At 49.3% G+C, this 24,758-nt stretch overlaps 1 protein-coding gene across 1 annotated transcript in view; it reads left to right on the forward strand.

Annotated features, from left to right (window-relative positions):
• Positions 1-15,850: 15,850 nt before the first annotated feature.
• RALGDS (ral guanine nucleotide dissociation stimulator) overlaps positions 15,851-24,758 on the forward strand; it is a 114,731-nt gene continuing 105,823 nt past the window's right edge. Inside the window, exon 1 of the mRNA XM_060251657.1 lies at positions 15,851-16,104. Coding sequence (XP_060107640.1) covers positions 15,874-16,104 — 231 coding nt within the window. The 5' untranslated portion in view covers positions 15,851-15,873. The remainder of the gene's footprint in view (positions 16,105-24,758) is intronic.

A 24,758-nucleotide genomic window follows, 5' to 3' on the forward strand; every position in this document is an offset into this window, starting at 1 on the left:
GCATCCAGCTTAGTTTATCATTATCTTATTCCTGCATGCTTTTGCCCGTTATGTCTGTGCCTTACCAAGTAACCACTTCTGCCCTGAGAAAGAGAGCACGATGGTACCAGGGTCATCCTGTGTTATCTGACTCTCAGAGAATGTACTTTCCTCACCTTCTCACCGAGGTTGCTAGGGATGTTTGTAGGGGAAATAACTAAAGGTAGTCCCCCTGTGTAAGTACCAGTCCTTTCCGACTCTGGGGTGATGTCACATCACGATGTTTTCACGGCAGACTTTTTACGGGGTGGTTTGCCATTGCCTTCCTTAGTCACCTACACTTTCTCCCCAGCAAGCTGGATACTCATTTTATCGACCTCGGAAGGATGGAAGGCTGAGTCAACCTTGAACCGGCTGCCTGAACCCAACTTCCGCTGGGATCGAACTCAGGTCATGAGCAGAGGGCTCCGACTGCAGTTCTGCAGCTTTACCCCTTTGCACCACAGGGCACCTACTAGGGGAAATAGAGGGGGCTGCAATTGGTAGATTTTGGCGCTTAGCATTTTGAATGTATAATGGATGGATCCAAGCTTATATCTGGGGGAACTGAGGCCTTGAGCCTCTGTTTCAGCAAGAGAAATCTTGTTCACTGTACCTGTCTATTATCATGCAATAAATCTACTGTACTAAAACTGAGAGGTGATTATTGGTGAGAATTATTGCAGGACATCACAGGCTGCCGGGCCTTTCCCAGCTGTGTAGGTAGGCGGAAGACTCACAGGCCATGCTGACTTCAGTGTGGAAATGAAGTCCCGCAGAAAGCGTCGCCTCCTTGAAGTTGCCACATTAAAGGCACAAGAGCGCTGGCCAGAAAAGAAGTTGACTACCCGAGACAGAAATAAGAACTGTATACTGGGAAACCTGTGGATTGGCAGATGGGCTAATAGAGAATTTCATGAGCAGGAAAGTTTTGTGGAGATCATTGCAAGGGTTGGATAACGAGAAGCCAGGTCTCTTTATTTATTGTATTATCTCTTTGTATTTTTTATTGTAGGGAAATTGAAGAAATACTGTTGCCATTGAAATTATACATCAGAGAGGCTAGCACCAAATCATTTTTTGACTGTTTTAATTATTGAATATGAAATTTTATAATACTCTATGGATTTTGATTGTTTGTTGTGGGTTTTATGCTGTGAGCTGCCCTGAGCCTGCCTCAGTGGGGAGGGCGGGATATAAATCAAATAAAGTATAAGTATAAAGTATATTTACAGGGCTTTTTTTGGTAGAAAAAGCCCAGCAGGAACTCATTTACCTATTAGGCCACACCCCCTTACACCACCACTGTTTCACATAGGCCTTTTAAAAAGGAAAAGCCGAGCAGGAACTCATTTGCTTATTAGGCCACACCCCCTGAAACCACCACTGTTTTGCATAGGCTTTTAAAAAAGGAAAAGCTCAGCAGGAACTCATTTGCCTATTAGGCCACACCCCCTGAAACCACCACAGTTTCGCATAGGCTTTTTTAAATGGAAAAGCCCAGCAGGAACTCATTTGCCTATTAGGCCACACCCCCTAAAACCACCCCTGTTTCGCATAGGCTTTTTTAAAATGGAAAAGCCCAGCAGGAACTCATTTGCCTGTTAGGCCACACCCCCTGACACCACCACCGTTTCGCATAGGCCTTTTTAACAGGAAAAGCCCAGCAGGAACTCATTTGCCTATTAGGCCACACCCCCTAAAACCACCCCTGTTTCGCGTAGGCTTTTTTAAATGGAAAAGCCCAGCAGGAACTTATTTGCCTGTTAGGGCACACCCCCTGAAACCACCACTGTTTCGCATAGGCTTTTTTAAAAGGAGAAGCCCAGCAGGAACTCATTTGCCTATTAGGCCACACCCCTGACACCACCACTGTCTCGTATAGGCTTCTTTAAATGGAAAAGCCCAGCAGGAACTCATTTGCCTGTTAGGCCACACCCCCTGATGCCAAGCCAGCCGGAACTGCGTTCCTGTGCATCCCTGCTCAGAAGGAGCCCTGGTTCTGTGTATTGTGTTTACACTTTACAAAGAACGGGGAGGAGGGTGGGCAGAGCCGAGAAGGCTGCCTCTTTCTCCGCAGTGCCAGTCCCGCCCGAGAGCAACCACAGCAGGGGGCTGTGAGCCAGCTGCTGACTCACCCGCCGAGTCATGCTGCTCCCGAGGTTCCTGGAAATTGAGGGGCACCTGGTTTCCACTCTTGTCTCCTCGGAATAATAATGAATCCGAGTGTACCCTCCGGTCTCATCTGCTGGATTTCTTTTGGACACTGGATATCAGCATTGAGTCCACATTCATGAATAAGCACTCACCTGATCGCCTGGGGCGAGTGAGAGATTTGTTTTTGGTCGAACAGAAGGATAAATATGTAGGATTTAGGAAAGAATTCGTTGGGGTTTGTTGGTTTGGGTGTGTGTTTCTTTAGTTTCAGGCCATCTGTGTGTCAGAAGAAGTGACTAATGGAGCAGGCTTTGGCTACCAGGCTATGGAATGTTTTCACAGGTAACTTCAGTGCAAGAAAAGCCTGCGTTAGTCGCTGGAGGGCATCTGCCTTGCCTTGGCAGGACTCTGATTGTCCAGTTTAGAAAAATCCTGAGCGGGGAGGGGTGTTAAACTTACACAAGAGCCGTAGCCAGCCTTTGCCCCTTTATGAAGGGGCAGGAATAGAGATGTGCATTTGAATACATCCAGTCCCTATGTATGTGTATACACACACACACACACACACACACACATATACACACACTGAGGGCTATTTTTGTAGGGAAAAGCCCAGCAGGAATCATTTGCATATTAGGCCGCACCCCTGATATAAGCATTGTTCCACACAGGGCTTCTTTGTAGAAAAAGCCCAGCAGGGACTCATTTGCATATTAGGCCACACCCTCTGAAACCAAGCCAGCTGGAACTGCGTTCTGGTGTGTTCCCGCTCAAAAGAAAGCCCTCCCTCTCTCCCCTTATACTTTATATATATATACACACACACACATTTATACTTATACTTTTTATATATATACACACATACAGGGCTGTTTTTGTAGGGAAAAGCCCAGCAGGAACTCATTTGCATATTAGGCCACACCCCCTGAAACCAAGCCAGCCGGAACTGTGTTCCTGTGCATTCCCACTCAACAAAAAGCCCTCCCTTCCTCTCTCTCTATCTCCAATTGATATTTCCCAGATAGATTTGGGTCTGTGGCTGGTATTCAAGATTTTCTGGGAAGCCAGGAAATGGCTCCCTCAAAATCCTAGGGATATTTGGGGTTAGACATGAATATTGGGAGCCAGTGTTTAAAGCAGGGGTGTCATAGTCATCTGATATTAATGAGACCTTGTTGGGCTGGGCCATGCGTGTAATTTAAGATTAGGTAACAGAGATATAAATTTTATAAAGGACAGAGACAAACACAATTAATTAAAAAAACCCTCTTAAAATAAAGCTGTGCAATTGGGAGAGCCTGGCAAAGCAAACTCTGCCTCCCCCCCCCCCACTTCTGTCTCAAGGGAGGAGCCTCAGCCGGTTGAGAAAACAGAGGCTTTACTCTGTAGCTGCTGTGCTATTGAGCAAACCTGGCAAGGCAAGCTGTGATGTAGAAGGAAAGCAGATGACAGACAGTTGCTCGGGGGCCTGATAGGAGCCCTCGGGGGGCCTGATCTGGCCCCTGGGCCACATGTTTTGACACCCCTGGTTAAAAGGCTCTTAGGACTGTCTTTTGTTTTCTTTTTTTCTCCTGTGTGTCCGTGTCTTGCAGGGCTTGGTGTGGGCTTGCCATGTTGGTTTCATGTCGAGTCTATCCTTTTACGTTGGCTCTGTTAGACTTGCGCCATTGTATTCTTTGGATGAGTTTATATGCTTGTGTCAGGTTTGTGGTAGATTCTTGGGTTTGGCATTGCCTTTGGTTCTCAGGTTGTACACTGCCACAGATTCTCTGATTTTACAGTCGTTAGGCTTGCAGCAGCATCCCTGTGCGGTTTGGCTGGAACCGTTCTCTGGGTTGACGCTGGGTTGGATTCCTGGATTGAACATACGTTGTGTTAGTCTTGCCACGTTGCCCTGCAGTTTTGCTGGGATTCCTTGGCTCTGCATTGGTTCCTTGGGCTTTTGGGTTATTTCTGCTTTGAGAGGGGTTGCTTTGCTTGCTCACATGTCTCTCTTTCTATTCTTTGCCATGGATTCCGCACCTCACACCCCCAGTAAGCAGTGAAGTATAGCTGAGGGTATCTTGTTGAAGGGCCCATAGAATTGGGCCTCTTGGTCCGATCCTCTTGAAATCTGGGAGTTATTTAAAGGAGAGGCATCCGCAGCCCTGCTGTGGTTTTGGCGCAATTTGGTCAAAAACAAGCCTCTCCAGAAATATTCACCATAGGGAATAATAGAGCCAAATAATACTGGGATTTCCCCCTCCTCAACCCCCCCCCCCCCGTTCCGAATAACAAACTGTATTTGGAACTTGGAAAACTGAGAATACCAATATTTCTCAGCTCCCTGATAACTGAATCTGAAAAATACTGAAATATACGAAAAATACTGGGGGGAAATCCCTAGGGAGCTACGTGTCCCTAGCTGGCAATAGCCTTGCTAGGTGGGCTCAGACAATCAGGAAGTCTTGGGATCCCCTGTTCCAGCAGCCATTCTTTTCTCTGTTCTGCTCCCTGCTTGCTCTGTAGCAGACTGATCTTTTGTTAATCTTTCCCACGTTTAAAAAACCACAATGGACTCCCAGAGAAGAGTCCCAGACCTAACCGCCAAAGCCTGAGCTGAGCATGTTTACCCAGCAGTAAGTCGTATTGAGCTCTGGATACATACAAGCAAGCTTGTCCCATAAAACAGTCTAAGGGAGCTCACAAGATGATTTCTGCTCCTCATGGGCCTACCGCAGGGGTGGCCGAACTGCAGCTCAGGAGCCACGTGTGACTCTTTCACACATATTGTGAGGCTCTTGAAGCCCCCACCGCCCCATTAGCTGGCTCAGAGAAGACATTTAAAGTTAAAGTTGCTTTCTTTCCACCTCCCCCTCCCTCTCTTGTCCCTCCCCATCTATTTCCTTTTCTTCCTTCCTCATTAGGAAGAACTTCCTGACAGAGCGGTTCCTCAGTGGAACAGGCTTCCTCGGGAGGTGGTGGGCTCTCCTTCCTTGGAGGTTTTTAAACAAAGGCTAGATGGCCATCTGACAGCAATGAAGATCCTTTGAATTTAGGGGGAGGTATTTGTGAGTTTCCTGCATTGTGCAGGGGTTTGGACTAGATGACCCTGGAGGTCCCTTCCAGCTCTTTGATTCTATTCCTTCCTTCCTTCCTTCCTTCCTTCCTTCCTTCCTTCCTTCCTTCCTTCCTTCCTTCCTTCCTTCCTTCCTTCCTTCCTTCCTTCCTTCCTTCCTTCCTTCCTTCCTTCCTTCCTTCCTTCCTTCCTTCCTTCCTTCCTTCTTTCCTTCCTTCCTTCCTTCCTTCCTTCCTTCCTTCCTTCCTTCCTTCCTTCCTTCCTTCCGTCCGTCTTGCGGCTCTCAAACATCTGACAGTCATGTTTTGTGGTTCTTAAACATCTAATGTTTATTCTGTATGGCTCTTACGTTAAGAAAGTTTGGGCACCCCTGGTCTACAGACTGCCGCTGGCCTTCTCCCATCACAGCAGGACACTCCCCCATTCTCCTGCAGGATGAGCTGTGCCAGTTCCTGGGGGAAGAGGGCGCCCTCTCCTGGCCTGCCTTCCCTGGAACACAGAGCTTGAAGAGTCGACATTCTGGAAAGGTTGCCTCAGTGCTTGGAGCTGGTCCCATGGGTGATGTGAGGAGCGGGAAGAAACAGAGGAAGTCCAGGTGATAAGATGGGTTGTGCTTATTAGCCAGTTTGATGTAGTGGTGAAGTGTGTGGACTCTTATCTGGGAGAACCGGGTTTGATTCCCCACTCCTCCGCTCGCACCTGCTGGAATGGCTTTGAGTCAGCCGTAGCTTTCACAGGAGTTGTCCTTGAAAGGGCAGCTGCTGCGAGGGCTCTCTCAGCCCCACCCACCTCACAGGGTGTCTGTTGTGGGGAGAGAAGATAAAAGGAAATTGTAAGCTGCTCTGAGACTCTGATTCAGAGAGAAGTGCTGGGTATAAATAGACAGTTGTCGTCGTCTTCTTCTCCTTCTTCCTCTTCGACAGTTACAAAATGCTATTAATGTTCCCTCTAAGCCATGGAGTCTTGTGAGCGAAAATTCTACTTTGTGAGCTTCTGGCATTAAAGTTGTGACCTGCTGCATAAATTGCTTGGCTCTGGGGCTATTTTTCCTGAGCTAAGACAAACATGTGTGAGTCAGAGAGCAAAAATCTGTGAGCTAGCTCACACTAACTCAGTTAGAGGGAATACTGCCTGTCAGTGGTTTTCTGGATTGGGGTTGTATAGCCCTGGTAACTCCATCTTTATTACAGGCTGGTACTAATGACCTCTTTAGTTTCCTTGAGTTTTATGTGGGGATGGCCATCAAGCCGCTCCCAAGGGAATATTTCTCGCTCTCATGCTTGTTGTTGCTGTTCAGTCGCACAGTCGAATCCGACTCTTTGCAACCCCATGGACAAAGTTACGCCAGGCCCTCCTGCCTTCCACCATCCTCCGAAGGCTGCTCGAATTCGTATTCGCTGCATCAGTAACGCTGTCCAGCCATCTCCTTTTTTGTCGTCCCCTTCTTCTTTTGCCTTCTGTCTTTCCCAGCATCAGGATCTTCTCCAGGGAGTGCTCCCTTCTCATTGGGTGGCCAAAGTATTTGAGCTCTCATGCTACTTAACAGCTATTATTCAGGAAGCTTGATTTGTTTTCTCTCCCCGCTAGATTGCAAGCGTGAGATGCCCAGGCTCATCTCAGTGTTTGGGATAGCTCTATGACAGGGGTGGCCAAACTTGCTTAACATAAGAGCCACATAGAATAAACGTCAGATGTTTGAGAGCTGCAAGACATGAACATAGGAAGGAAGGAGGAAGAGAAGGAAAGGAATAGATGGGGAGGAGGGAGAGAGAGTGGAAAGAAAGCAACTTTAAATGCATTCTCCAAGCTGCTGGGCTGGCTTGGCTTGGAGCAGTGATTTAAAGAGACAAATGCCTTTCCAAAGCTGGCTTTCGAGTTATTAGTTGGCAATATAATAGCTAGCGAACAGAGTTGGATCATGGCAATAGCCTCTGCCAGTCTGACCTGTGTTGTTCATTGTGAAAGGAGGTGCTTTCACATACCGAGAGCCAGTGTGGTGTCGTGGATTCGAGGGGCAGACTAGGACCTTGTATGACCTGAGTTCGAATCCCCACTTCTGCCATGGAAACTCGCTGGGTGACCTTGAGCCTGTCATGAACTCTCACCCCGGCCTACCTCACAGCATTGTTGTCGTGAAAAATAGAAGAGTCGCGTAGTTCTGAAAGCTGCTTTGAGTCCCAGCTGTAGGGAGATAGGCAAGGCTATACATACACAAATGCATATAAGTGGCCAGGACGCACTCCTGAACCACCCCGGCCAAAGCACTCCACTTTGCTCATCTTGCCTCTACCAGGAGATGCCCGTCTTGCCTCTACCAGGGCCGGGACCTTTTCGGTCCTGGCCCCGACCTGGTGGAATCTGCTCCCTATGGAGATCTGGGCCCTACCTGGCTTGTTAGCCTTCCATAGGGCCTGTAAAACGGAGCTGTTCTGCCAGGTTTTTGGATGAGGCGATGGGCATCTATCCATTAGATCGGTTGGCCTCCCCTCCTGTACTTCTGTACTGCTGCACTATTCTGCTGCGCTATTCTGTAGTACCATTCTGCCATATGATTCTGTTGTCATCTTGCTGGACCATCCTGCTGTGCTTTACTAACTGTTGTAATTGGTTTTTATTGTGATGCTATTGTAATCTTATTGTGATTTTATTACTACTTATGGTGTACTCCCCTCTGAGCCCCCAAACGGTGGAACGGGCGGAATATAAATAAAATAATAATAATTAATAATAATTTGCTTGTGTGACACAGTTGGGTTTCACAAAGATTGACAACATATGCACACTTCATGTTTGAGAGCCGGTTTGAGAGCCAGTTTGGTGTAGTGGTTAAGTGTGCGGACTCTTATCTGGCAGAACTGGGTTTGTTTGATTCCCCACTCCTCCACTGGCAGCTGCTGGAATGGCCCTGGGTCAGCCATAGCTCTGGCAGAGGTTGGCCTTGACAGGGCAGACTCTTATCTGGGAGAACTGGGTTTGATTCCCCACTTCTTCACTTGCAGCTGCTGGAATGGCCTTGGGTCAGCCATACCTCTGGCAGAGGTTGGCCTTGACAGGGCAGCTGCTGTGAGGGCCCTCTCAGCCCCACCCACCTCACAGGGTGTCTGTTGTGGGGGAAGATAAAGGAGATTCTGAGCCGCTCTGAGTCTCTGATTTAGAGAGAAGGGCGGGGTATAAATCTGCTATTCTTGTTCTTCACAGGGAAAAAGGAGATGCAGAAGCAGATTTTTAAAAATTACGCATTGTGTTAATTTTTTTGTATGCTGTTTCTCACGCAACCAAGTGGATGTCCATAGAGAATTTGTTGACTCGGGATCTCAGCGCTTGCCTCCTTCTCTGTGTGCTCATCAGGGTAATTTTTACCCTGGCAACTTTTGAACCCACGTCTGTTTGCCAACTTCAAACGGCCCCCTGGAACAGGATGCGGGAGGCGCTGCTTGATCCAAGCCTGTTAAGATGAAGGATTTGGGGACTTAAAACAGCTTAATCTTCCTCAAGTGGATGCAAGGAGGCTGGTTTGAATTGCAAACCACCACTCCCTCCCCCCGCCCGGGGGGCTGAGCAAATTGTGGGATTGCTTTCCGTGCTGAGGAGGTGCGGGTGACGTGGGCGAGGACTGACACACAGGCACAAATTGAATCTCCAGCGCCAGTAATTAAATCGGAGAGTTTGATTAAGACTGAACCGGGATGCGTCCTGAAGTCGGATGCCGTCTCCCACGGGGCTTAACAAGGCCCTAGGCTTCCTTAGTCATGATGAGTTTTGGCTTATGTAGCAGAAGGAAAATGGTGTTATCACCATTGGACCATTATTATATGTATGGTCTCTGTACTGTTCCTCCTTACATTTGTATTTTACATAATTATGTTATCATTGTATTTCCTGCATGCTCCAGCCCTTTCATTTTGCTGTTTAATTGCCCCCATGACTTAACATAAGAAAAGCCATGTTGGATCAGGCCAATGGCCCATCCACTCCAACACTCTGTGTCACACAGTGGCCAATATATGTGTGTGTGTGTGTGTGTATATATATATATATATATATATACACACATACATACTGTGGGTAATAGCCACTGGTGGACCTCTGCTCCATATTTTTATCCAATCCCCTCTTAAAGCTGGCTATGCTTGTAGCCGCCACCACCTCCTGTGGCAGTGAATTCCACATGTTAATCACCCTTTGGGTGAAGAAGTACTTCCTTTTATCCGTTCTAACCTGACTGCTCAGCAATTTCATCGAATGCCCACGAGTTCTTGTATTGTGAGAAAGGGAGAAAAGTACTTCTTTCTCTGCTTTCTCCATCCTATGCATAATCTTGTAAACCTCTATCATGTCACCCCACAGTCGACGGTTCTCCAACTAAAGAGCCCCAAGCATTTTAACCTTTCTTCATAGGGAAAGTGTTCGAAACCTGTAATCATTCTAGTTGCCCTTTTCTGTACTTTTTCCATTGCTATAATATCCTTTTTGAGGTGTGGTGACCAGAATTGCACACAGTATTCCAAATGAGATCGCACCATCGATTTATACAGGGGCATTGTGATACTGGCTGATTTGTTTCCAATTCCCTTCCTAAGAATTCCCAGCATTGCATTGGCCTTTTTTATTGCAGTCGCACACAGTCTTGACATTTTCAGTGAGTTATCTACCACGACCCCAAGATCTCTTTCTTGGTCAGTCTCTGCCAGTTCACATCCCATCAACTTATATTTGTAGCTGGGATTCTTGGCCCCAATATGCATTACTTTGCACTTGGCCACATTGAACCTCATCTGCCACATTGATGCCCACTCACCCAGCCTCAGCAGATCCCTTTGGAGTGCCTCACAGTCCTCTCTGGTTCTCACCACCTTGAACAATTTAGTTCACAGTTGCCAAGTGGGAACCCACAATATGCATCTGACAAAGGGGGTGCAAGTTCACAAAAGCTTCTGCTGGGATAAAAACTTTGTAGTCGTAAAGGTGCTGCTAGCCTCCTGCCTATTTTTTATTGCAGATGTAACACTACCCAAGGCTTTTTTTTTTTAGCAGGAATACACAGGAACTATTGCAGTTTCTGCCCTTGCTGGACGGCTCCACAGAACCCTTGTGGCTGCTCACAGTCGAGTCTGACTCTTTGAGACCCCACAGGTCAAGTCATGCCAGGCCCTCCTGTCTTCCACCATCCTCCGAAGTCTGCTCATATTCGTGTTTGTTACATCAGTAACGCTGTCCAGCCATCTCCTCTTTTGCCGTTTCCTTCTTCTTTTGCCTTCTGTCTTTCCCAGCATCAGGGTCTTCTCCAGTGTGTGCTCCCTTCTCATTGGGTGGCCAAAGTATTTGAGCTTCAGCTTCAGCAGCTGACCTTTCAGGGAACAGTCAGGGTTGATTTCCCTTAGGGCTGACTGACTGGATCTTCTTGCAGTCCAAGGGACTCTCAAGAGTCTTCTCCAGCACCACAGCTCAAAAGCATCTGTTCTTCTGTACTCAGCCTTCCTTTTGCTCCTTGCGTAGCAAGCAGATAACAGAAGTCATGTGTTTAAAACAATGAAAACCAACAAAATGTCCAGATTAAAAAAACCAGCACTAAAAAAGAGGCGTTTCCCACGGTTGGCAGGTGAATTCACAACAAAATTAAAAGTTATCAAAGATTTCAGGTTTTCACGGCTGGTAACATCATTAGGGTTTGTAGAATCTTTCGGGATCAAGTGCCGTGTTCTACTGGAGAAGTAGTTCTACTGGAAGGAAAACTTTCTCCAGTAGAACACAGCACTTGATCCCGAAAGATTCTACAAACCCTAAAAATTAAAAGTGTGGCTCCAAATTCCTTTTCGAACAAAGACGTTTTAACATTAAGGAAGGAAACAGAGACCGTCTGGCAGATATTTTTTTTTGGGGGGGGGGGGAGGTATCACCACTGAGAGGGGCTCTACCCTTCATTCTTAAATGTAAAGTTAGTCCCCTGTACAAGCACCAGTCATTTCCGACTCTGGGGTGATGTTGCTTTCACATTTTCATGGCAGACTTTTTATAGGGTGGTTTGCCATTGCCTTCCCCAGTCTACACTTTCCCCCCCCAACAAGCTGAGTACTCATTTGACTGGCCTCGGAAAGATGGAAGGCCGAGCCAACCTTGAGCCAGCTACCTGAACCCAGCTTCCACCGGGATCAAACTCAGGTCATGAACTGAGAGCTCAGACTGCAGTATGGCAGCTTTTCCACTCTGCGCCACGGGGCTGCCTCACAACAGAGATTAGGACAATGGGGGTCCTTCAATGAAGCACTCTGGGAAGCTGATGTGCTCAGACACTGGAAGACCAGAGAGTGAGAAAAAAACAACCCTTTTCTCAATGTTGAGTCTGTAATAAAAGGGAAAACTTCCTGGAAGAAAACTTGTCAGGGGATAACTTAATTGCCCTCACAGTGATGTGGGGGAGGGCAATTAAGTTGTCCCCTGACAAGTTTCCTTCCAGGAAAGTTTTCCCTTTTATTACAGACTCAACGTTGAGAAAAGGAAGGGTTTTTTTTCTCACTCTGGTCTTCCATTGTCCTAATCTCCGCTGCAAACACAGGGAAACAATAGACTGGATTTGCCACATTCATCTCAGGAGGCCGTTAGGTTCCAAGATCAATCGTAGTTGCTCAAATGACAACTTGGTTAACTCTGCCTTCCGTTTAATCTCTGCTGCTGAATTCCAGCATTATCGACCGGGCTGGGGCACGCTCCTGAGTTGGAGACACGGTTCGCTCTTACGCCTTGCAAAGGTTTCTTTTTGGAGCGTGTGAATGTATAAACCACTTGTCGGCAGTAGATGCTATCCCTGCTGTGTGCCTGCTGGAGCCCCTGTTCTAAATGTGCTTCCCAATCGAAAGGAGCAAGCCTATGGCACTGACTCTTCGGAGATGTAACAGTCAGCCTCTTCCAAAAGCAGGGTGTTCTGCTGTATCTGTGGCACAGGTGTGATTGACTGAGACACTGAAGAACTGAACGCCCTGAGCTGAAGGCAGTCAGACCAGAACAGTTGAGCATGCAGAGATGTAACAGGCAGCCTCTTCTGCTCGCTGACACTTTGGACACCTTAATTTTTAAGTTATTCACTCAGTGGCATACTGCTTGGGACCCAGTATTGTAAAGTGCTGTTTGTTCATATAGAACTATCAATGTAAAGGTACTGTATAGAGTAACTATCACCAAATGTGCATGTACAACAAAAGCGTATACCCAGAATCAGGCCTCAGATTCAGCAGGAGCTCACAGGAGCACAGCTCCTGAACCTTTCTGAGGGTTCCCCCTCTTCCTCCCCACCTACCTTGTCGTTTGAATAGTAGGTGCAGCTGCATAACAATCCCTGGATTAGGAGAGCGGACAGCCAGCCACCAGGGGCTTTGCCAGGCCCCCAGCAATCCTTATTAACCCCTGGAGAAGCCCACACCACCCTTTCTCCACTTCTTATGTGATTTTGGGCGGCGGGTGACTTGCTGGCCTTTTGACTGGGGGGAGGACGGCCCAGGAGAGCCCCGAGTGAGTGAGGCCTGCTCGGGCGGGCTGGCTCTCTAGCCAGCCCAAGCAGGCCTCACTCGCCCGGGGCTCGCCTTTCTTGTGTCGGGTTGCGGTATATGCTAATGAGTTATGCTAATGAGCTCCGCCACCTATTTTTCTACAAAGCGACCCCTGCCCAGAATGAAACTTTGTCGGTCTTAAAGATGCCGCGGGACTGGAACTTTGTCGAATGGTATTTCTCCTCAAGCTGAGTGCCTAGCGCTTTGCAGTGAGTGTGCCGGAGATGACACCTGACCCCACTCCAAAGTGCACAAAGTTAGTGCCTGGTTTTCTGGCTGGGGTCCTGTCTCTTGTACCCCCCGCATTGCAAAGCAGGCATTTGGAGAAATGCAGCTTTTCCTTGTTCGAGCTCCTCTCTCTCAGCTTTCCTCCTCTGATCTACCTGGCAGGGTTATTGTAAAGGTCCCTAAGATAATGTTGATTGTAATGGGGAGTGTTACACAGCTGGAGCACCCTTGCAGGGCTTTTTTGCAGCAGGAACTCCTTTGCATATCAGGCCACCCCCCTCCCCCAATGTAGCCAATCCCCCTGGAGCTTACAGCAGGCCCTGCACTAACAGACCTGTAAGCATCCTGGGGGTGTGGCCTAAGATGCAAAGGAGTTCCTGCTGCAAAAAAAGCCCTGCAAAACTATCAAAATTTGTGGCAGGGCAGGAGCTTTGGTGAGTCATTGCTCCCTTCTAGAGGTACAGGCAGATCCTGCTCACTCCAGCTGTATGCCGCGCCATGAATTTTGATAGTCCTTTGAGGTGCTCCTGGACTCTTGCTCTTTTCTACGGCTTAATCAGCTTGTCTGAAAGATGCAAGGACCAAACTGGACTAACAAGCACAGTTTATATGGTCACCGTTTGTTTGGGTTTAATTCTTGGTGGTGGTGGGAGGGGGGGGGAAACCAATGTTCCCTCTAAGCCGCAGAGTCTTGTGAGCAAAGATTCTACTTTGTGAGCTACTGGCAGGGCTTTTGTTGAGTAAGAATGCGCAGGGATGCGGTCCCGACTAGCTTGGCATCAGGAAAAAGAAAAGGTCCCCTGTGGAAGCACCAGTCGTTTCCGACTCTGGGGTGACATTGCTTTCACATTGCAGCAGACTTTTTACGGGGTGGTTTGCTATTGCCTTCCTCAGCCATCTACGCATCCCCCCCCCCCCCCCACACAGCAAGCTGGGGACTCATTTGACCGACCTCGGAAGGATAGAAGGCTGAGTCAACCTCGAGCCGGCTACCTGAAAACCCAGCTTCTGCCGGGGATCGAACTCAGGTCGTGAGCAGAGCTTAGGACTGCAGCACTGCAGCTTTAACACTCTGTGCCACAGGGCTCTTTTGGCATCAGGAGGTGTGATCTAACATGCAAATGAGCTCCTGCTAGGCTTTCCCCACCAAAAAGCCCTTTGTGAAACAATGGTGATGTCATGGGGTGTGGCTTATGATGCAAATGAGTTCCTGCTGGGTTTTTCCTCCAAACAAAAGCTCCGGCTACTGGCATCAGAGTTATGAGCTGCTGCATAAATTAGTGTGCTCTGGGGTCCTCCTTCCTCAGCTAAGACAAAAATGTGTGAGCCGAAGGCTAAAAATCGGTGAGCTAGCTCACGCTCCCTCAGCTTAGAGGGTTGCAGGGGGGCAGCCATGTTGGACTGAAGCGGGAGAACAAAGCAGGAGTCCAATGGCACCTTTAAGACCAATTAAGTTTTATTCAGAATGTAAGCTTTCGTGTGCCTCATCGGTGTTCCCTCTAAGCTGAGTCAAGTTGCAACTTTAAGACCGACAAAGTTACCCCCCACCCATACACACACACGCACCCGCAGACACTGTCTTCCCACTGTATAAGTTTCCCCTCTTAATCAACAAACTGCCCGGATCTCAGCTCACTGGACCTGATCCCTTCGTCTGAAGAAGTGTGCTTTTAGCACACAAAAGCTTACGTTCTGAATAAAACAGGAGTCGCTCGCACCTTTAAGACCAACCGGTTTTTATTTAGAAGGTAAGCTTTCGTGCGCTCTTAAGCACACTTCGTCAGACGAGGGATCTGGCACAGTGAGCAGAGCCAAGCATAGCTGGTAGGCAGTGGCCCAGAATGCAACATGGTACAGAATGCAACATTGCATTCTGGGGCACTGCCTACCAGCTGTGTGTGGCTCTGCTCAGCTATTTTATGGCTTTGCTCACTGGATTCCTCGTCCGATGAAGTGTGTTTAAGAGCACACGAAAGCTTACATTCTAAATAAAACAGGAGTCAAATGGCACCTTTAAGACCAACCAATTTTTATTTAGAACATAAGCTTTCGTGTGCTCTTAAGCACACTTCATCAGACAAGGAATCGGGCACAGTGAGCAGAGCCATACGTAGCTGGTAGGCAGTGGCCCAGAATGCAACATGGTACAGAATGCAACATTGCATTCTGGGCCACTGCCTACCAGCTATGTGTGGCTCTACTCAGCTATGTGTGGCTTTGCTCACTGCGCTGGATGCCTCGTCTGATGAAGGGTGCTTAAGAGCTGGTCTTAATGGGTTGGTCTTAAAGGTGAGACTCGACTCCCGCTTTGTTGGGTCTTAAAGGTGCCACTTGACTCCGGCTTTGTTTTATCCCGAGTGCAAGCTTCCGCGTGCTAGAAGCACACTTGCATTCTGAACAAAGCTTCGTTGGTCTTAAAAGGTGCAACTTGACTCAGCTTAGGGGGAGCACTGGCGGGGACATGTATGACAATCAAAAGATTGATGGGCAGCTGATGTGACCTTAAGGGCGCAGGGCTGGGCTGGAGCTCCCCGCCCGGCTGTTACCGTCTCGCGAGGCTGCTCTCGGCCGCTAGAGGGCGCCAGCGGGCTTCCTTTGCCGCGGGGAGGAAAACGGAGCCTCCCGGGTCCGGTTTCGCTTTCGCCCGCCCCGCCGCCGCAGCGGATGACATCAGGCCCTGGAGCGGCGAAGGGGCGGATCGCCTGGCCCTGCTGGGCGGCCCGAGCTGCCTCCCGCAGCCCTGCAAAGGCAGGCAGACGGGCGAGCCGGAGCGCAGGAGACGCGCTCTGGGCAGCGGGCGAGTCCCCCCGGCGCCCCCCGGAATGAGTCCCAGGTAGCGCGGCGGCAGGAGCCCCTCGCCTCCCCCCCCCCATGGTGAACCTCATGTGGTCGGAGCTGCTGCAGGATGAGCGCCCCAAAGCCGCCGGCGGAGGAGGAGGAGGAGGAGGAGGCGGCGGCAGCCCGGAGAAGATGTTCGACGGCGGCTCCCGGCGGCTGCGGAGCTTGTGGGACGGGGTGAGGCTGGAGGTGGCGGCCGAGAGCGCCGGCCCCGTCGTCCTGCACAGCTTCACGCAGCTCGACCCGGACTTGCCCCCCCTGGAGGTAAGACCCCAGGGAGACGCCCGCGATGGAGGACTGGGGGGGGGGGGGGCGTAGGGGTTCCCCTCCCCACTTTGCAGCCTGTGCAGGTCTACTCTGGAGCAGTGTTCCCTCTAAGCTGTCTTGTGAGCAACAATTCTACTTGGTGAGCTACTGGCATGAAAGTGCATGGATTAGTTTGCTCTAGGGCAGGGGTGGCCAACGGTGGCTCTCCAGATGTTTTTTTTTTCGCCTACAACCCCCATCAGCCCCAGGCAGCATGGCTGGGGCTGATGGGAGTTGTAGACAAAAACTTCTGGAGAGCTACCATTGGCCACCGCTGCCCTAGAGCAAACTAATTCATGCACTTTCATGCCAGTAGCTCACCAAGTAGAATTGTTGCTCTTGGGTCCTCCTTCCTGAGCGAAGACAAAAACATGTGAGCTGGAGGCTAGAAACCTGTGAGCTAGCTCACGCTCACTCAGCTTAGAGGGAACACTGTGAGCTGCTGGTATTAACGTTGGGAGCTCCTGCATCAATGGAGGGTGCTCTGGGGTCCTCCTTCCTGAGCGAAGGCAAAAACGTGTGAGCCGGAGGCTAGAAACCTGTGAGCTAGCTCACACTCCCTCGGCTTAGAGGGAAAGGAGTCAGCCTGCCAGAGGGCAACGCTGCAAACTTCCCGGGAAGGTTTGAACATCCTCGCTCGACTGAATGGGTGGGCGATGGCGGGTTTGTCCTGTCATTCAGTCTTGCGGGATGAAGTTCTTGATTTGGTTTCTCTGCCAAGTTTCTAGTCCTCTTGTTGGGCGCGCTGCTTCAGCCAGTCAGTCGGTCATATTTGTTACGGTCATTAGACCTTCCGTACGTGTTGCTTCTGAAAGAGGGACATCTCTCTTCCTCTCGGGATTAGTTGTGGAAGCTGCAGGGTTCGGGCGAGCCAGAGCAGAATTCGACTCTGGTTCCAGAGGGGCAGCCCTCCTAGTCCGAGGGGGAATGCCAAAGAGTCTGTCTTAGAGCTCCATAGAGACCAGCAGTCTTGCATCTGATGAAATGGGCTATATAATCCACCCAAGTTTGTGCTAGAATAAATGTGGCTGGTTTTCTAAGAGCCACGAGATGCCTTTGCTCAACCCCTTTCCCCCCTTCAAGGATCTCAGGGTGGGGTTTCTTGCTCCCTTTTATTCTCACCTCAAGCCCCGGAGTGGAGTAGGCTAGTTCAAAAGCTAGAGACTGATTCCTAGTTTTGAGAAATCCTTTGCTTACGGATTTCACTCCTGTGAGATAGAGGGATGATGCCTGTTAACTTGAAAGGGATTCGCTAATTTCCCAGAGAGTAAATAAACTGATGTCTTTTAGCTGTAATAACTCACTGGAGCCTCCATGTTCTGGGGCTCTATACCTTTGCATATCCCAGGTAACAGAGCTAGGCAGTCAGGTAGAAGCTGTTGCCCATTGATCACCTGGCTGCTTGGTTGCAGGAAACAGAACACAGGATTAGTAGATGAACTTTGGTCTAGAAAGTCTTAGAAATGTTGGGATCGTCTCATCCCTCCCAGTTTTTGCCCTATATTTGTGGCAACCTCTGGGCAACCCGGTGGAATTTCCTAAATTTCTAGGCTTCCTGATGTATTTACTCTGCAGTAACGGGAACGACTCGATTGCTGCATCTCTCCTTCGTTTGCGTTTGATCTCCGGATGAAAGGTTGGGGACCCTCGAGTTTCTAGTTCTGCACTTGCGTCGAGAACCCTCCAGCTGAAAACAGCTGGATCTCAACAACAAAAAAGACTTTGTCTTGCTGTTGGAATCAACATCCAGATGTCAGGTGCTGGGAGGAAGCGGCCCTGCTGTGCTTGAAAGGGGAAGGGAGGGAATGGCGCCAGTTGAAAGGGCCGCGTCCTTGGTGCTGTCTGCTGTTTAACAATTCGTATTTTGTGGATTTCTCGGTGCTTAGTCTGTGGTTTTTGGCTCCTGCTAGATATCGAGGGGGTGCGCTGATGGACTGTAACCCGAACTGGGATGATCCGTGGGGGCGGTGGACATCTGGACTGGTGGAAATGCGGGGACAAATAGAACTGTGGGATCCTTGGGGATCTGCGGGTATGCGTTGCGTGAGCCTGATGGCGTCATCTGTGATCAGCGGCACAGTAGGGAACCTTCAAGTAGAGGCCGTGGCTTTTGGCTTGAGCTAGTTAAGGGTCACAGGTCGTCAGGGAGTGTCTGATTTTGAATGAGGCACAGGGCAGTGTTTGGTTTATGGATGCAAATGGATGGTTCTTTTTGGTTGGGGGGGAGTAATCTCCTTGCTATATGTGGGGGGAAAAGCTAGGGCAGGGGTGTCGAACATGTGGTTCAGGGGCCAAATCAGGCCCCCAGAGGGCTCCTATCAAGCCCCCGAGCAACTGGCTGTCATCCGCTTTCTTCTCCCTCTCTCTTGCTTCCTTCTGCATCACAGTTTGTTTTGCAAGGCTTGCTCAATTGCATAGATGCTACAGAGCAAAGTCTCTGTTTTTTTTCCATTGGCTGAGGCTCCTCCCTTGGGGAGGTAGGGGGAGAGGCAGAGCTTGCTTTTCCAAGCTCTCTCAATTGTACAGCAGAGCTACTGAGCCAAGCCTCTATACCTTCTATTGGCTGAGGCTCCCCCCCATCCCCTGGGGAAGGAAGGGAAGAGCCCGAGCTTCCTTTGCCCAGTTCCCTGGATCCCATGGGAGAAATACAAAGAAAGCACCTTTAAGACCAATGTGTGCTAACATTTTAAGCATGTTTTTGTGTGTGTATACATATATATATATAAAAATTGTGTTTGTGTCCTTTACAAAGTTTATATCTTTGCTACCTTATTTTAAATAGGTACACACACGGCCTGAACTGTCATGGCGCAGCCCAACATAGCTCAGCCCAACCCGACATGACCCGGCCCAACAAGGTCTCATTTATGTCAGTTCCGGCCCTCATAACAAATGAGTTTGACACCCCTGAGTGGGAGATGCCGTTTACCCCCGGGGGAAGTTCTGTGCATGAGCACTTTAATAGCAACTAGCTTTGAAAGGAGTTGGTCAAAGAGTGGCCAGGATAGATCTCTCTCAAAAAATTTTTAAAAATTGATAGAGAGAGGGCAGGTTAAGATTTTGCTCCCTGTCTCCTAAAGCTGGAACTCGGTCCTCAGTGCAATAGATTGGTGGCAGGTTTGGGAAAGAGAGAAAGGAAGGAAATCCGCCCCCCCCCCAACACACGCGCAAATGCATACATGTGACACAGAATTAACTTGTAGAAGAAATTGCCACGTGAGGTAGTGGTGGCTCTAGGATGCAGTAACTTTAGAAGGGGATGAGCTAGCTTGAGCTAGCAGTGGCTTGGTCTCATCCAGCAGCACCGCAGACAGGTCGTGGTTTGCAGAATTTGTTCTGTGGAATAGTGAATGAATAGTGGAATTGTGCGAGGCCCATCGGCCGTGCATACAGGCTTTGGCGTGCCCTTTCTTTCCGCCAGGGCCAAGAGCATCCTTTGGCGCGCACGCTCACGTGATGGCCTCATCAGTCATGCGATTATCACTCCAGCCGGCGCGCAGCCAAGCTCGAAGACCCATTAGGGGAGAGATTCTGTGGCGTGAGTTCAGGTCTGGCGCCTTTTGCGCATTTGATAGACGAGGCAGGCTTCCTGTGGTGGACCTGATTGGACCTTCTGTTCACATCCGAGCTGCCTGCCAAAAAGCTCTTTGGCCCAACCGGGGATCTGGGGAAGGCTCAGACCTTCTGTTGAGGAAGAGTCCACAGAGCAGACACGGGCTTCGGAGAATGAGTCCCAGCTGCTGGCCAAACATCTGTATTTCTGTCCCAGGGGAGCCACTGCCTTGACCTGTTGTGGCAGCTGGATTCCTGCAGGAGTTTTGGCTTTGCTTGTGACCAGTAGGTTCTGTCAGGGGGCTAGATGGGTCATGGCAAAAATCTATATGCTTCAGGCGGTAGATTGCATAGGAAAACTTTGGATCATCTGTGCCTCTGTTAAGCCTGACTTATGAAGGCACACTTCCTTGGTTACTTGCAGCGAGTTGAGAATGTTCTCCAGGAGACCACGACGACATTTTGCTTTGTTTGAACAGAGTGACTAAGGGTGTGTGTTCTTCCCCGTGAAGAAAGGTTAAAACACTCGCGGCTCTTTAGCTTGGAGAAATGTCAACCAAGGGATGACACAATAGAGGTTTACAAGATTATGCATGGGATAGAGAAGGTAGAGAAAGAAGTTCTTTTCTCCCTTTGTCACAGTACAAGAACTCGTGGGCACTCGATGAAATTGGTGAGCAGTCAGGTTAGAATGGATAAAAGGAAGTACTTCTTCACCCAAAGGGTGATTAACACGTGGAATTCACTGCCACAGGAGGTGGTGGCGGCTACAAGCATAGCCAGCTTCAAGAGGGGATTGGAGAAACCTATGGAGCAGAGGTCCATCAGTGGCTAATAGCCACAGGGTATTGATGGAACTCTCTGGGGCAGTGATGCTCTGTATTCTTGGTGCTGGGGGGGCACAGTGGGAGATCTTCTAGTATCCTGGCCCCACTGATGGACCTCCTGATGGCACCTAGGTTTTTTGACCACTGTGTGACACAGAATGTTGAACTGGATGGGCTATTGGTCTGATCCAATTTGGCTTGTCTTATGTTCTTATGTTCTTTTTATCAGGCTAGCCTAGATTAGGTGCTGACGAGAGAGGCTGAGGACTAGTAACTTTTCTGAACATAATTGCAAGGTTGTGTTAGACTGAGCGATGTGGAAGGTTTGGGGGCAGCAGCAAACAGCGGCAAATCGACCAATATTTCGGTTGTCATCGGATTTGTTGCAGCCTTTGGATTTTCCTTTCTCAGGCATCAAAATGGGGCAGTTGCCCGATCTTTCCAAGTAGCCAATAGCAAGCTTTCCTGTCCCCCCCCCCTTTCCCGACCCTTGACCCTTTGGCTGAAAACTGAGCTGAATGTTGTCTTTTCGAGACACGGGGCTTCATTCTGGGCCGGGGGGAGTAGGCGAGGGATGTTGTGGAACGCGCATCATCTGTTTCTCATTAGGTCTGGCAAGAAGTCATTTAACCTCCCAGATTTCCTCTCCCTTCCTCCCTCTCCCCCCTGCACAGAGTTGCCTGCCTAGGCGTGGCTGCAGCAAAAGAAGGGGGGGGGGGAGCTGTCCTTCATCCGCTACCTCTTGCAATGCAAGTAGAACCCATCAAGACTTTCTTGCCCCCTTCTTTGAAGGATTCTCTTGCAGGCAGGAATAAGTAGGGTTTGGTGAGGCGGAGTACCTACAAGAACAGAGAGGTAGAATACAGTCTTTTGCTGTGGCTGGTATAGACAAAGCTTTTTTTGTAGCAGGAACTCCTTTGCATATTAGGCCGTGCCCCCTGATGTAGCCAATCCTCCATGAGGGGATGGGCCAGTGGCTCAGTGGTAGAGCATCTGCTTGGTAAGCAGAAAGTTCCTGGTTCCAATCCCCGGCATCTCTAACTAAAAAGGGTCCAGGCAAATAGGTGTGAAAAACCTCAGCTTGAGACCCTGGAGAGCCGCTGCCAGTCTGAGTAGACAATGCTGACTTTGATGGACTGAAGGTCTGATTCAGTAGAAGGCAGCTTCATATGTTCACACGAGAGCTTACAGGGCCTACTGTAAGCTCTTGGAGGATTGGCTACAGCAGGGGTGTGTGGCCTAATATGCAAAGGAGTTCCTGCTACAAAAAAAGCCCATATAGATAATCTTCCTCCAGCTTTTCTCAGTGTAGCTTTGTCATTTTTATCCTGACCAAAAGGGCTTTTGCTCTTGTAAGGAAATATTGCCCTGCTGAGTCAGGTGGGATCGGCATTGTCTAGCATCTCGCTTCCCAGGGCCGGGGCTAGACTGGCCGGCACCTTAGGCAAGGCTAACTTCTGTTGCCCCCCCCCTCCGCACTGATAACATCACCAAGTCACATGGGAAAGGCCCAGTTCGGCACCCCCAGAAGGCCAGCGCCCTAGCCAATCGCTTCCACCAGCAGCTGGTAGGGCGAACCAGATTCCCCCCAAGGAGGGGACAGCACCCCGCCTCCTCTTGTTTGGTTGCAGCGTTTGAACCTACCTGAGCACTACTGTCATCTTTGGATTCTGTGCTTTGGGTGTCCCTGCTACCTGGGGGTAGACAGGTGGCAACCTGAGAAAGGGCCTTCTCAGTCGTGGCACCACAATTATAGAATTACCTCCTCAGGGAGATTTGTCTGTCCCCTTCTATCACTGTCTTCCACCAGCAGGCGAAGAACTCTCCTGTTTTGTCTGGCATCCCCTCACTGGTTGTCACTGACCCAACCTCCTGTTTATGTGTATTTATATTTCTTTTCAGTTTTTAAATGTTTGCATCGGTTTAGGAGCTCAAAGTTGGGTGGAAAGGCAGCTTAGAAATGCTTTAAATCAGGGCCGGCCAAACTGTGGCTCAGGAGCCACATGTGGCTCTTTCACTCGAATTGTGCGGCTCTCAAAGCTCTCGCTGCCCTGTCAGCTGGAGAAGGCATTTAAAATGCCTTGGAGAAGGCATTTAAAGTAGAAGTGGCTTTCTTTCCACCTCTCCCTCCACCCCAGCTCCCAACCTTCCACCCCAGCTCCCCACCTTCCTTCCTCCCCTCCTTCCTTCCTTCCTTCCTTCCTTCCTTCCTTCCTTCCTTCCTTCCTTCCTTCCTTCCTTCCTTCCTTCCTTCCTTCCTTCCTTCCTTCCTTCCTTCCTTCCTTCCTTCCTTCCTTCCTTCCCTCCCTCCCTCCCTCCCTTCCCTCCCTTCCCTCCCTCCCTCCCTCCCTCCCTCCTTCCTTCCTTCCTTCCTTCCTTCCTTCCTTCCTTCCTTCCTTCCTTCCTTCCTTCCTTCCTTCCTTCCTTCCTTCCTTCCTTCCTTCCATCCATCCATCCATCCATCTCAAACATCTGACATTTATTCTAAGTGGCTCTTACGTTAAGCAAGTTTGGCTTTCCCTGCTTTAAATATATCAATAAACCAGGATATAGTTGGGAATGTGTGACTGTCTCAAGGTAGCCCAGCAAGCTTGGCCAAATACCTTTACTCTTTACCCGCTTGCACCATTTATTGTTACCATACTTTTTCAATGAGCTCTTTCTGTTTTCAAAATTCAAGGCTAAGTTTTGTTTTGTTGCTTCGACTCGGAGGTAGAGCCTCAGCTCGTTGAGCTTCCTTTGAGGGTAAAAATCACGTTATTAATAAGTCAAAAAGCTCTGTTGGGCCTGAATGCAAATAGAGGAAGAACACACATAAATTGCTATTTATCCTAGGGAGTGCTGGTGGAAGCATTCTTGGGAGGCCATGAGTGGATGCTCACTACACAGCTGTTAATTTTTTGAAGTATTTTTTTGGCTGTTGTAGATTTTCCGGGCTTTGTGGCCGTGGTCTTGGCAAGACCACGGCCACACAGCCCAGAAAATCTACAACCACCAATGGACTCCGGCCGTGAAAGCCTTCGACAGCATGTTATTTATTTGGCCTTCAAGAGGCAGTCCCCGTCTGGTGACCCTAGAGCAGGGGAGTCAAACATGCAGCCCGGGGGCCAATTCAGCCCCCCTCAAGGGCTCCTATCAGGCCCCCAAGCAACTGGCTGTCATCTGCTTCCTTCTCCCTCTCTCTTGCTTCCTTCTGCATAACAGCTTGCTGGGCAAGGCTCTCTCAATCACACAGCAGAGCTACTGAGCCAAGTCCCTCCTCCTTCTCTTGGCTGAGGCTCCTCCCCCTCCTGGTCCCCTGGGGAAGGAAGGAAAGAGCCAGAGCTTCCTTTGCCCAGTTCCCTGGATCCCATGGGAGAAAGACAAAGAAAGTACCTTTAAGACCAAGTGCCAGTGGATGTTTTTCAGGTTTTTTTTTAAAAAAAAATCTTTGTGTTTGTCTGTTTCCTTTATAAAGTTTATATCTCTGCTACCTAATCATAAATAGGGACACACATGGCGCGGCCCAGCAAGGTCTCATTTATGTCAGTTTTGGCCCTCATAACAAATGAGTTTGATACTCCTGCCCTAGAAGTTTCAAGGCAAGAGGTGTTTAGAAGTGGTTTGACGTTGCCTGCCTCCAAGGGGTAACCCTGAACGTCCTGGGTGGTCTCCCAATCACCCTGCTTAGCTTCTAAGGTCTGATGAGATCGGGCTAGCCTGGGCCACGGAACAACAGAAAGCCAGTCTCAAGGGGCCGCTCAATGCAGAGTGGGGTATAAATATGAAAAATTCAATGTAAGCACGACAGCCATTCGCTCATTTTGTTGAGCTGGTTAACAGCTATAATGGGTTAGGACAGGTGTGGCCAAACTCGCTTAATGTAAGAACCACATAAAGTAAATATTTGAGAGCCACAAGACATGAACATCAGATGTTTGAGAGTAGGAAGGAAGGAAAGAAGGAAAATAGATGGGGGAGGGAGGGAGAGGTGGAAACAAAGCAACTTTTAACTCTAAATGCATTCTCCAAGCCGCTGGCTGGCTTGGCTTGGAGAAGTGATTTAAAAAGAGAAATGTCTTCTCCAAGGCAGCCGGCAGGGCAGTGGGGGCTTCGAGAGCCACACAGGATGTGTGAAAGAGCCACATGTGGCTCCCGAACCGTAGTTTGGCCACCCCTGGGTTAGAACTTAAGACTAAAGATTTGCTAATGCAGTTAACTCGTGTGATTTCAGAGGAGTATTCTTGTTAGTCT

The sequence above is a fragment of the Heteronotia binoei genome, chromosome 12 (assembly GCF_032191835.1).
Source record: "Heteronotia binoei isolate CCM8104 ecotype False Entrance Well chromosome 12, APGP_CSIRO_Hbin_v1, whole genome shotgun sequence".
NCBI lineage: Eukaryota > Metazoa > Chordata > Lepidosauria > Squamata > Gekkonidae > Heteronotia > Heteronotia binoei.